Source organism: Trachypithecus francoisi, unplaced genomic scaffold (assembly GCF_009764315.1).
Source record: "Trachypithecus francoisi isolate TF-2019V2 unplaced genomic scaffold, Tfra_2.0 Lachesis_group0, whole genome shotgun sequence".
Classification (NCBI taxonomy): Eukaryota; Metazoa; Chordata; class Mammalia; order Primates; family Cercopithecidae; genus Trachypithecus; species Trachypithecus francoisi.
In genome coordinates this window covers 174,345,605-174,359,666 of record NW_022681453.1, presented here as the reverse complement: position 1 = coordinate 174,359,666, position 14,062 = coordinate 174,345,605, and the positions used below count along the sequence as shown (strand labels likewise).

The 14,062-nt window shown below is 37.4% G+C and overlaps 1 protein-coding gene and 1 pseudogene across 5 annotated transcripts in view; one reads left to right on the top strand and one right to left on the bottom strand.

The window, feature by feature from the left end:
- NGLY1 (N-glycanase 1) overlaps window positions 1-14,062 on the top strand; it is a 67,851-nt gene that overhangs the window by 32,556 nt on the left and 21,233 nt on the right. For all 5 annotated transcript variants that reach the window (XM_033212823.1, XM_033212821.1, XM_033212822.1 and 2 more), the window contains exon 4: window positions 2,329-2,494. In XM_033212823.1, the coding sequence (XP_033068714.1) occupies window positions 2,329-2,494 (166 nt within the window). The remainder of the gene's footprint in view (window positions 1-2,328; window positions 2,495-14,062) is intronic.
- LOC117084535 lies at window positions 3,691-14,030 on the bottom strand (annotated as a pseudogene).

Genomic DNA, 14,062 nt, shown 5'->3' with positions numbered 1-14,062 from the left:
CCTTCCTTGCCACCTTTCTTATGAAAAAATTGAGATTTTGCTTTCCAACTGTGATTATCTATACCAATCAAAACTTGTACCAGTACTTTTATTTTAGATTCTACTCCCCAGTATGTATTTATTTTAAAAAATTAATGTAGCCTATATTTATTTTTTTTGGCTGTAATAACTTTCCTAATAATTCTTTTAGATAGGATTTGAGAGTGATATAATTTCTGTATTGTCACATATCAGAAAATGTATTTATTTTGCCCCTGTACATGATTAGTTTGACTGGGAATGAATTCTGCATTCCTAATCATTTTCCCTCAGATTTTCAAAAAATTTGCTTCATTGTTTCCAATGAAATATCTGGCATCAAATAATTTTTTCTTTACATGTAGTGTTTCTTCTTACTTGAAGATTTTTAGGATTTTGTTTTTAGCCTTGCTATCATAAAATGTCACCATTATATGCTTAACATTTGTTTTTGTTTAGCTTTCCATACATATTAGCTCTTCAGCTATAAGAAATTTATTTCTGTTATTTTTTTGAGCAGTTGCCTTCTTCTATTGTTTTTACTGTTTTTCTGGAATTTCCATTAACTGGATGTGAGAAGTTTTGGATTTATCCTCAATGTCTATTTGTTCTTTTTATGCCTCATTCTCAGAAAATGCCTTTGGTTACTAATTAACTGATCACTCTTTAGCCGTGTTTATTCTACTGTCTGACACCATCTATGCTTTCTTCTTTATTTTATATTGTTAATTTATTTTATATTACTTATTAATTTATTTTTGAGACTGCATTGTCCAGGCTGGAGTGCAGTAGGGCAGTCACAGCTCACTGCAGCCTTGACCTCCTGGGCTCAAGCGATCTTCCCACCTTAGCCTCCTGAGTAGCTGGGACTACCGGCACACAACACTATACCTGGCTACCTAATTTTTTTTTTTTTTTTTTTTTTAAAGAGCTAGGCTCTTGCTGTATTACCCAGGTTGGCCTAGAACTCCCGACTCAAATAATCCTTCCACCTTGGCCTCCCAAAGTGCCTGGCTTCTTTATTTTAATGTTTAAATTTTTTATATCCAACCGGGCACAGTGGCTCACGCCTGTAATCCCAGCACTTTGGCAGGCCGAGGCAGGCGGATCACAAGGTCAGGAGTTCGAGACCAGCCTGACCAGTATGGTGAAACCCGCTCTCTACTAAAAATACAAAAATTGGCTGGGCAGGTGGCGGGCACCTGTACTCCCAGCTACTCGGGAGACTGAGGCAGGAGAATCACTTGAACCCAGGAGGCAGAGGTTGCAGCGAGCCAGGATGGCACCACTGCACTCCAGCCTAGGCAACGGAGTGAGACTCCATCTCAAAAAAAAAAAAAGAAAAATAAATAAATAAATAAATAAAATTTTTCTATCTGAGATCCATAGTTGAGTCTTTCTCTGAATATAGTATACTATTGAAACTTTTTAAAGTTTTTTCTGTATTTCTGTCATTGCTACAGGATTAGTTCTTCTGATACTGATCCTCATGCATCTCCCCCACAGTTGTTGTAGATCCATATGTATTTGAGAGGTCCTGCCAGCTTGTCTGTGAATACTGCATTTGCTTCTGACAGCTGTGGAGAAGGGCAGTACATACTGCACAATGGGATGTGCCAGTGACAACAGTTCTGAGCTTGGTTACTCCCCTTTCCTTTTGTGACTCTAAGCATGCACCCTCACTGCTCAGAGGCAGACCTTTTTGTTGATGAGGTGATAAGGAGGGAGAAGCCAAAATAATTAGCTGTCCCTCCAGAGTTCAACCACTCTCCCTAATGCTTGCTCCGTGGACACTTCCTATTCAGTAGATCCTGTGGCTTCTCTGCCCTTGGGATTGTTTTGGAAACTTTTTTTACTTTTCATCACCACCCTCTCTGGAGGTTTCTTCCTTTAGTCCTTTCATGTTTGCCTTTTCTCTTTCAGGAATTTCTCAAAATTCCTGATTCTTTAAAAGCACACCTCTTTTGCTACTGCTGTACATTACAGGGATTTAAAGTGGAAGGGGCCATTAGCTCCTTAGATCAGAGCGCTGTATTGATCCATGCTTGTATTCAAGAATTCCGCATATCCTTGTTTAAATATATCCTTAATAGTATATACAAAGGGAAAAAACTAGATCTTAGGCTCTGACACAAATGTGGCTGTCTCCTAATACTAATGTTATGAAGGTCGTGGGTATAATTGTTATATTTAAGTGAATCCATACATTCCCTTCCACCTGTAAAATCATAAAACCACAGTGCTTTTTTATTATATATTATTTTTGGAGCATATAATGAAAAGTTAATTTCAGTATTTTTTTCCTATTAGGTTACTCCTGATTCAGCCATTCTAGGAGTTCTTCAGTCCAACATTCAGCATGTGCTGATCTATGAAAGTCCTGCTCTTCAGGAGAAAGCGTTGGCTTGTATTCCAGTCCAAGAACTAAAAAGGAAATCACAAGAAAAGTTATCAAGAGTTAGAAAATTGGATAAAGGTAGTAGCTTTACATAATCATTTATTGCTAAATGTAAATCATTGCTAAATAAACAGAAAATACTGAAATACAACTGACCCTTGAACAACACGGGTTTGAACTGCAGGGTCCACTTATACGTGGATTCTTTTAAACCAAATGTAGATTCACAGGATGCAAAACCCATATACGGAGGGTCAACTCTTTATACACATGGGTTCTGCAGGGATGACTGTGAGACTTGAGTATGCGTGGATTCTGGTATAGGTGGGGGTCTTGGAACCAGTCCCCGGCATATACCAAGGGACAGTTGTAGTGCCTTTTGCTCTTATACATTGTTTTACAGTGTTATACATTATAAATATTTAACCTATTTCAATTTGAATTTTTAAGAAGTACAATAATAGTATAATTTTATTGCATATATCTCGTAGGCACATATCACCTTTTTTTTTCAATTTTTTAATTGAAGTAAAATACATATAACAAAATTTACCATCTTACCCGTTTTTAAGTGTACAATTCAGTGTTATTAAATATAGTCATAATGTTGCTCAGCTATTACCACCGTCTATAGCTTTTTTTATCTTGTAAAATCGAAATGATACTCATTAAATAATAATCCTTCCCCAGCTTCCAGCAACCACTATTCTACTTTGTTGCTGTGATTTTGACTATTCTATCTCATATAAGTGGAATCATACAGTATTTGTCTTTTGGTGACTGATTTATTTCACTTAGCATAATGAACCTCAAGGTTCATCCAGTGATATGGTTTGGCTCTGTGTGCCCACCCAAATCTCACCTTGAATTATAATCCTTATAATCCCCATGTGTCGAGGGTGGGACCAGATGGAGGTAGTTGAATCATTGGGGTGGTTCTCCCATGCTGCTGTCATAATAATGAGTGAGTCTGGTGAGATCTGATGGTTTTATATGCATCTAGCATTTCCCCTGCTTGCACTCATTCTCTCTCCTGCTGCCCTGTGAAAAGGTGCCTTCCGCCATGATTGTAAGTTTCAGGAGGCCTCCCCAGCCATGCGGACCTGTGAGTCAATTAAACCTTTTCTTTATAAATTACTCAGTTGCAGGTATTTCTTCATAGCAGCATAAGAACAAACTAATACATCTGGATTGTAACATTGCAGAATTTCCTCCTTTTTTTTTTTTTTTGGCAGTTTTTACATATTTAAACACAAAACATGCACATGAGCTGTCTACTCATTTTCTTAGCTGTGCAGCCTCGCATTGGGGTTGGTGACTCTGATGGCTAGCTGGCTGGCTCTTTCCATGATGGCTTTGCAGTTCTCGTGGAAAACGCTGTGAGCAGTCTCAGCACAGTAAGATTTGTTGCACATCAGCAGCACTTACAGATCCTTGACGTTGTGGACCAGGAACTTCTGGAAGCCAGTGGGCAGCATGTTCTTTGTTTTTTTGTTGCTCCCTTAACTAATGTTGGGCATCAAGATCTGGCCCTTGAACTTTCTATGAATCCTGTTGTCAATACCTCTGGGTTTCCGCCAGTTACACTTAATTTTGACACATTGGTCAGACTGGTGCCAGATGAACTTTTTGGTTCTCTTTTTGATGATCTTGGGCTTCACAAGGGGTCTGATGGCTGCCACCTCTGTAGGCAGCGCTGAGGAGGAGAGAGCTTCCTTCCTTTTTAAAGTGAATAATATCCTATTGTATGTATATATCACATTTTGCATATCCATTTATTCATGCATTCATGGATACTTGGGTTGTTTCAATATTTTGGCTATTGTGAATAATGTTGCTATGAACATGGGTGTGCAAATACTTTACTCTGAAATCCTGGTTTCAGTTATTTTTGGTATACACCCAGAAGTGAAAACTGCTGGATCTTATGGCAATTCTATTTTTAATTTTTTGAGGAACCACCATACTGTTTTCCACAGTGTATCATTTTACATTGCTAACAGTGCACAAGTGTTCTAATTTCCCATGTTCTTACCAACACTTATTATTTTCTAATTTTTCAATAGTAGCCATGCTAATAGGGATGAAGTGGTATGTCACTGTAGTTTTGATTTGCATTTTCCTAATTCATGATATTGAGCATTTTTTTCATGTGCTTATTGGTCATTTGAATATCTTCTTTGGAAAAATGTTTATTCAAGTCTTTTGAACATTCTTTTTAACAACTTTTTTTTTTTTTGCCTGAATTTGCAGTTTAATCATTGGTGTATGAATATTTTAGGTAAAGTAGAACTTTAGCCCACAGAATATATGATAGCATCACTAGTGAATTTAAATTAGTGAATTTTAATGTGAATCTAACAGAAACCATATTCAGAATTAATCCATATGAATAGACCATTGACTCACTTTTATTAGTAGAGAGACGTTATTTATTAAGAGTAGGTTTTGGAGTCAACTGTCTTTGTATAAATTCAGCTCCGCTACTTCCTGTGCATCACTGAGCAAGTAATTTAATCTCTATGACTCAGTTTCTTCATGTAGAAATAAGAATGATAATTTTTAGAAATAAATGAAATAATACATGTAAAAGCTGGGCTTGATGTACTGGATAATAGGAACTGAGGTAAACAGGCCTTTCATGTAAGGTTTTATGCTAATCTAGGAATTAATCTAACTAGAGTTGTTTTCATGTTTGCTCTAGCTGTAGGTATCAGAGGCTTCAAATTCCTCCAGTGTTCTTGTTGTCTCCCCCATTGTCTTTAGGCTTCCCTAAGAACTCCTCCTTAGGGTCTGCATTTATCCTGCTTGGTGTTTGTTTAGTTGTAATCCATTGTTACTATACTGGAGCCCTATTGGTGTGATGGTAAGGTATCAAGGAGAAGGTTCTATAATCTTTTGATTAAATCTCGGTATTTTAGTGGGCCTATATCTCTGGGCCTGTGCCTTTCACAAGTGTTTGTTAGCCTTTTTACCCCCATAGGTGAGACAGGAAGGCTACAAGGGGCTGGAGTCAGGGGAATGTATGTCCTTCCCCCAGTTCAGAGAAGACTCTGGTAAAATCTTTTTCCCTGGAGAGTAGGCCTTAATTGTGAAGAACACTCTGGCTATACCTCACAATTCTTACTCTTCTCGTCTTTTCTAGAGCCACAAAGGATTTTTCTTGGTTCTTCATTGTGAAAACCTGGTGGGCTTCCTGCAGACAAAATGCACAGAAGTGTGGGGACCTCTCCCAAGACTGAATTTCTTATTCCCAAGCTAGTCCATACTCAGCTTGCAGCAGTTTGTCAAAATTGCTATTTAAATATCCTTACTAGTTTATGGCTCTAGTGACTTCTGTTCCATTTAAGCAGATTTGGGCTGTGATTCTCTTTATTTGTCTGTCTTTTTGGATTTTGGGGTGATAGTTCAGTCTGTGACCTCAGTTCTCTAATGGGTCCAAGAAAAGTCACTGATTTCAGTTGAGCTGTTTATTGTTTTAAAGGTGGAAGTATTGACCTCTGCTTGGTAGAAGCTGGAAGCTGAAACCAGAAATCCCTCAGAAGGCTTAACTATGTGTATCTCTTCCTTTTTTAACCATTTGATCAGTTTTCACATATGTCATTTATATATTTTGCTACCCATTGTATTTTGGTAATTTTTGTCTTTTTAAAAATGTTACACTATGCCATTTTTAAATTTTTGATGACTGGCTTGGGCCTTAGATTTACTTCTGCTACAGGCCTGCTAACCTTAAGACAGTTATTCTCTTCTTGTATTAACAGTTTTTTCCTGTGTGTACAATAAGAATGCTTATTAATATGTGATTATACAGGCCCTGTCCAGCTTCAAAGTACTGTGGTCCTTTATATGATGCCTTACATAAATGCCTGTTTATCAGGTACTTACTGAACATGTTTTGTGTCTGAGTCATTGGGCTGGGCCCTGCAGGGGAGAGACAGTATAATAATATAAACTTGCCTTAAGAAGCAGCTGAATAGAAGATGAGAATTCAAATATACAGATCAACTGAGTGTAAAGCAGAGTCCAACAAATGTAATGTATGAAGTATAATTTTTAAAACATATTGTAGACCAACCTGGCCAACATGGTGAAACCCCATCTCTACTAAAAATACAAAAATGAGCCAATTGCAGTTGCCTGTAATCCCAGCTACTTGGGAGTCTGAGGCAGAAGAATCGCTTGAAACTGAAAGGCGGAGGTTGCAGTGAGTGGAGATTGCACCACTGCACTCCAGCCTGGGCAAAAGAGTGAAACTCCGTCTCAAAAAGTAAAAAAAAAAAATAAAAAAACATTATGTTACTAAATGAATAAACTTCAATGAGAAATAGCATAGAGACAGAATGTTCCTGTTTGTGTCCATCATATTTTCTCTCTCCACGCAAATAACAACCAGGAAATTGCTCAAGGAGCAAGAATCTACAATAAAGAGCATTAGTTAGGTGAATGTTATGTTTATCCTGATGCATTTATCCATCTGTCCTCACAGTGGGAATGGTCTTATCAGTGGACCAAGAATCCTTCAAGTCCATTAGCTGAGACTTAAAGTCCATTTCCCATAAAAATCTGCTGATGTTCCCTGCTAACATTTGCTCCAGCATTTTTTCTTTCTAATTATAAAGATAATACAGGGGTTGTAGAAAATTTAGAAAATAGGGAGAAGATAAACATCAATAACTTCATCACATTGGAGTATGACTTTTAAGATCTATGTATATATTCTTTCACACTTGAAAAGTTTTAATTAAAATAGGAAAGAAATGACAGCAGATTAGTAGTGAAAATTATGAAAATCAGTACAAGACTGGGCTTTTTTTTTAAGGGCGTGAAGGATGAGTGGGATTTATAAAATATGTCAAAGTACATACTAAGGGATTGGGGATTTTCTTCCAAGTGTAGTGATCAACATGGATAGAGGCAGAGAAGGACAGGCTCTATTTGGGAACAATGAATAATACAGTTAGACTGTGTGTAGGGTAGGGTTCATATAAAGCAGTGGAAGATCAAGTAGGCTGAGACCGTATTTTGGTTGACATTGAATTTCAGACAGAGCAGTGTATACCGAGTTCATTTTTAATATTTTTAAAAAGAATTAGCAGTAAAATGAAACAAAAGCATATTTCTAATAAGGTTTGAAATAGTAAAAACCAAAGAAATTCAAAGGAAACACAAGTCTCGGCAAAAAGACTAATGTTATATTGTGACTGTAATTGAACATATAGCAGAAATGTTACATAACCTTTTTCATCAGAAAGCAGAAAATGATACTTCAGGTGTTCTTGAATAGGTAATTTAGCAGGATTGACTACTGAAGCTTTGAGTGAGTGACATCAGACTGTATTTAAGGAAGATTAGTAATAACTTGTGGAATGAATTAAAATCAAAAGAGTACAAAGAGAGAAAAATTAAAACACAATAGTAATCTAATTTACATAAGAGGGGTAAGAGGGTGAACAAAGGGTTGAGATTACAAGGGAGAAGATGGATGTGAAAGTTGTTGGGGTTATAGAATATGTATAATTGGCAGTCGATAGGATAAGGCATCATGTATAGATAAGGAAGATGTCAAAGATGACTGGGTAACTTTGAATCTAGGCAACTAGGAAATTAAAGGAGTTAGTAGAAACAGGTTTTGAAGGGAAAGGAGGAGTGAGTTGAGGTGCCTGCTATCTGGACTGTCAGTAAAAACATAGGCCTGGAAATTCAATAAGAAGTCAAGCCTTGAAATACACTTTAGGATGATAGGTAAAGCCATGCAGGTAAATGAGACTGCTAAAATTGAGAGGACAGGGTGGAGAAGTAGGATTACAGAGGTTCTAGAAGACAGTGTAGCACTAGCCACATGTGGATATTTACATTTAAATTAAATTAAGTGAGATGAAAAATAAAGTTCTTCAGTCACATTCAGCACATTTCAGCGACTCAATAACCTCAAGTGGTTAATGACAACCTTACTGGACAGTAGGAATAGGAATTATTTCCATTATTGCTGAAAATTCTATTGGATGGCGAAAGTTTAGAAACACAACAGGATATAGGAAGAGGAAGAGTAACAAGTGAAGTGAAGGAAACTTAAACATATAGTGAAATAAGTGGTATGGTAGGCACAATGAGTGTATCAATTAGGATTAGGTTGTGCTATGAGTAAAATGACTGATGGCTTAGATATTATTTTCTCATGTAAGAAATTATGGAGGTAGTCTGGTGCTAATGGTGAGCTATCATCAAAGACCTAGGTGCCTTCTGTCTTTCAGCTCAGATGTACATGTTTTCTATCCTTCACATCACCTTGTAGTCCAAAATGGCTGCTGCAGCTCCAGCCATTACATTTCCAGACCAAACATCAGGAAGAAGAAATGGAGAAAAAGCGTAAAGGTTTTGTCTCTAATTTGAGCTGCTTCTCTTGAAGTTATCTTCCTTGGAGTCACATGAAGTTTAGTCATTTAGCCACACTTAGCCTCAAGGGAAGTTGGGATCTGTAGTTTTTTAGCTGGTGCATTGTCATCCCTCCAAAATTGAAATTCTACAAATGAGGACGAAGTGGCAAGTGAATATTATATGGCCACCATCAGTCTCTGCCCCAGTGAGTGAATGGCACTGAGATGATGACGAAGCTCCCGCTGGCCAAGTTGGTGATTTTCTTTCATTAGTGCAGTGGACTGTTTTTTCCTTTCCAGACAAAATCATATTCTGGTCTATGGACTGGGGAAAGTGTTTTGGTTTGATGCAGAAGTGGGGACCTTGTGGCACTGCCAAATGAGATAGAGAAGCATGGTTTGATAGCTCTGGCCTGGTAGACTGAAAGTTTGTCATGATTGCATGTTTCAGATACAGGTAAAACACCTTTCTGGAGGAGGAACCTATTTTTGAAAAGTGGTAACAAGATGTGTCTTGACCTACTAAATTGTATATGAAGATATGAGATGGAGAACATGGATAAGGCTACCTCTACTGATGTTTTTACCCATTTTCTCATTGTCTTGTACATTGAAGGGGTTTTCAGAGAATGGAGTTACGGCCTAAACTTGTTGATTTTATTTTGTCACTGATAAGTTACTAGAAATCTACATTTATATGGTATTTTTGAAGATGGTAACTTTAGAAATTTGAAGTCTTAATTAATTTTTGAAGTAAACCCAATATTGTCTTCACAGAATTTAGCATCTAAATCAGGCTTCCCTTATCTCTGAAATTTCTGAGCTTTCATCATACAGGAATCTACGTTTATTTCTCTGAGCCCCTAGTTAAGGATATTGCTTAAATGAGGAACACTGACCCTTAATTGAGTGTGACTATTTGATAGTCGTGCTTTCAGCTGGAAACGTGCTGATTTATACCTGGAGTATGTAACAAAAGTACAATACGCTCTTTTCCTTTCCTTCTTGGTCTTGATAATGACTGGTGAACAATTACAATTCTAAATAATATTTTGAGGCATGTTTGTTCAGTCCCTTCATCATTCAAGTATTTATTAAGCATCTAGTGTATAGCAAGCAGAACACTTAAGTGTTGGGGATATAGCAGTGAACAAAACTAAGTGCCGGCCGGGCACGGTGGCTCAAGCCTGTAATCCCAGCACTTTGGGAGGCCGAGACGGGCGGATCACGAGGTCAGGAGATCGAGACCATCCTGGCGAACACTGTGAAACCCCGTCTCTACTAAAAAATACAAAAAACTAGCCGGGCGAGGTGGCGGGCGTCTGTAGTCCCAGCTACTCGGGAGGCTGAGGCAGGAGAATGGCGTGAACCCGGGAGGCGGAGCTTGCAGTGAGCTGAGATCCGGCCACTGCACTCCAGCCCCGGCGACAGAGCAAGACTCCGTCTCAAAAAAAAAAAAAAAAAAAACTAAGTGCCTACCATTATGGGTACACACACACACACACACACACACACACACACTAGTGAAAAGCGGTAGGAATGCCAATGGGAGAACAGAGAGTGAGTGATGATTAGTAAGATGCTGTTTGATACAAGATTTTCAGGGATGGCTTCTCTAAAAAGCAATGATTTCCCTTTTAGGTAGAAGGCATGAGCAGCTGCAAAGGCCTCTTGAGGTGGGAGTGAGGTTGGCAAGTTTAAGAGATGGCAGGGAGAGCATGGTGGCTATAGCCAGTGAACAAGACAGGAGGAGATAGGGTTTGAGGTCAGAGAGGTAAGAGAGTATTTAAGTTTCCTGGGGCCACTATAACAAATTACCACAAACTTGGTGAAATAAAAAGAAATGTATTCTTATAGTTTCAGAAGGCAGAAATCCAAAATCATTATCACAGAGAGAAATCAAAGTATCCCCAGAGCCATGCTCCTTTTGGAGGGGAGAATCTGTTCTTTGCTTCTTTCAGCTTTTGGTTGCTGCTGGCAGTCCTTGGTTTGTGGCTGCAACAGTCCGGTCTTAAGGCCACCATCTTCAAATCTCTCTCAGTCCCATCTTCACATTGCCTTCTCTGTGTGTAAAATCTCCGTTTACTTGCTTCTTATGAGGTTACTTGTGATTGGATTTATCCACATATTCCAGGATAATCTCCCCATCTAAAGATCCTTAACTTTATAACACCTGCAAAGACCTTTCTCTTTTTTTGCCACATAAGGTAACTACCTTCATAGGCTACAGTGATTAGGACATGGGTATCCTCTGAGGGCCATTTTTTAGCCTACTACAGGGGGCCACCTGAAAGAACAAGAGTTGGGACTTTGAATTTTATTCTGAATGGATGGAAACCCATTGGAGGGTTTTTTAAGTCATATAATCTGGCCTGTACTTTTAAAAAGATGACTGTAGCTGCTGCATGGTAGGCACTAGACTGAGAAGGAGAATGACAGTCCTCTGTTTCTAAAACTTTGTTTTTAATGTAACTAATTGATGAATATCTTCCTGTTGGAAAGCTTTCATATGATATGGGAAACTCCAAACTCTCCCTGCCATTCAGTTCTGTTCCTTTTCATGTCTTGTCCTGGATATTTATACCTGTAAATAATTATTTATAAAAATAGTTTAAGTTGTATGGGGTTTATGTAAAATTTATCATCTCATATCTATTCAGCTCCTTGGTGTTTTTCATTTACAAATATGTATTGGACAGCTTTTTCACTCCATAGTGTTTGATTGTGCATATACTATTATTTATCCAATTCCCTATTGATGGACATAGAGGTTGTTTCCATTTTCTCTGTTCTAAATGCCACCACAGTGGAGATTCTTGTAAAATACGTCTTTTGACACACATGCACAAGTGTTTCTCTTGGATGGATACTGAAATGTCAAGTGTGTGTAATACTTTTATACTATAATGGATCCTGCCAAATTGCCTTCCAATTTATACTAGAAGTGTCTAAGAATATTTGTTTCCACTTAATGAAAGTATTGAATTTCTTTTATGGACTTTGTGAATTTTTCTAATGGGTTTCTTAATGTTCTTACTGACTTATAGAAGTTCTTTATGTATTTAGAATTTTTTTTTTTTTGAGATGGAGTTGTGCTCTTATCGCCCAGGTTGGAGTGCAGTGGCGTGATCTCGGCTCACTGCAGCCTCTGCCTCCCAGGTTCAAGTGATTCTCCTGCCTCAGCCTCCTGATTAGCTGGGAGTACAGGCACCTGCCACCACGCCCGGCTTTTGTGTGTGTGTGTGTGTGTGTGTGTGTGTGTGTGTGTGTAGTAGAGATGGGGTTTCCCCACATTGGACAGGCTGTTCTCCAACTCCTGACTTCAGGTGATCTGCCTGCCTCAGCCTCCCAAAGTGCTGGGATTACAGGCGCGAGCCACCATGCCCAGCCAGAAATTTATCTTTTCTTTGTTAGACATGTTACAATTTTTTCTTCCCAGGGTTCTTTAGCGTAGCTTTTGAAATTCAAAAGTTTTTATTTTTAACATAAGAAAATTTATTTTTTTCATTATTGATTTAACAGTTTGTATCTTGCTTAAGACCTTCCCTAACCCAAAGTCATAAATATAAACACATTCACCTATAAACTTCTATTATTTCTTTTATAGTATTCTGGAGAAAGTTTTTTTTTTTTTTTTTTTTAATGAACTATAGTAGGGATCTGATACTTAGATAGCTATTTGTCCAATATCATTTATTGAAACAGTCCATCCTGTTAAAGCTGCTTTAAAATGCTAACTTTATTAAATACTGTGCATTTGCTTAGAAATCTTTCAGGACTTTTTCTTTTGTTTCATTGATCTGTTTCTTAATTCCTCACTAATATCACAATGTTTTAATTATTAGAGTTTTATAATATGTCTTGATACACTGTAGGCAAATTTACCTCATGATTCTTATTTAAAGTTGTGTGGGTTTTTTTGTGCATTTTCTCTTTCACGTGGGATTATGTAGTTAGCTTGTCAATTTTTTTTTTTTTTTTTTTTAATGAGACAGAGTTTCGCTCTGTCACTTAGGCTGGAGTGCAGTGGCACAATCTTGGCTCACTGCAACCTCTGTATCCCAGGTTCAGGTGATTCTCCTGCCTCAGCCTCCCGAGTAGCTGGGATTACAGCGTCTACCACCACACCCAGAAAATTTTTGTAGTTTTTAGTAGAGAAAAAAGTTTCACCTTGTTGGCCAGGCTAGTCTCGAGCTCCTGATCTCAGATGATCCGCCTGTCTTGGCCTCCCAAAGTGCTGGGATTAGAGGTGTGAGCCACCATGCCTGGCTAGCTTGTCAAGTTTTATGAAAAAATACTGTATAATTTTATTTGCGATTGTATTAAATTATAGATTAATTTGTGGAAGGTTAACAACTTTAGAAATATTGAGTTTTCCCTCCAGGAACATTAGTATTTCTGACCTTTTTACATTCTCTGTAGTTTTTTTTTTTTTTTTCTGTAGTTTTTTATTTTGAAACACATCAAACTTAAATATAAGAACAAAGTATAATGTATCATACACCTATGACCAGCATCAAGCTTTATTAGATTTTTATGCTATATATGTCCTTCATATTTATGTTTTATCACTGTATTTTAATCATAAAACATTAAAGATAGAGAACCCCCTATATATGTTTTTAAGATTGATTTTCCCTCCCCTTCCCTTCTTGCCAGAGGTACCATGGTCTTGAATATGATCAAGAGAGATCTGTTTATGGAAAAGTGGGCATAATATTATCTGTCATGTTATAATATGCTAGGATTGTTATATATACTAGAGATATGGTTGTGTTTTTATGTGTTTGGGGATGAGTATCCATGGATGGATTATATTGTACAGTTGAAGCCCTAATAGAAAGGCTAATAATTAGGATGATTTTTTAAATGTCTGGAATTCTGTGATTTCTGCCTTTTGTGATTGTTTAATGTTTACTTGTGTATATACCTGATAACAAATTTAATGTATCCCATTTTTAAATGTTTTTCAAAATCAAATTTATTTTTCTACCTCCCTTGTACTTCAGGATCAATTCCTGACTGTAGTTCCCTAAGAGGTCATTGTGTTCAGCTCACTTGTTAATGCATAATGTCAGTTAGAGGATATAAAATGGTAAATGTTCTACTGTTTTTAATGTGCAGTTATACATGTCATTGTATTTCAGCCTAGTGCATAATAAATGACAGTTTCTTCTTGCCTCTTATTAGTGAAAACCTTTAAAATCATCTTACGTTTTCATATTTTTCAGGTTCATATTTGAGAATAAATATGTGTGGATATTTTAAA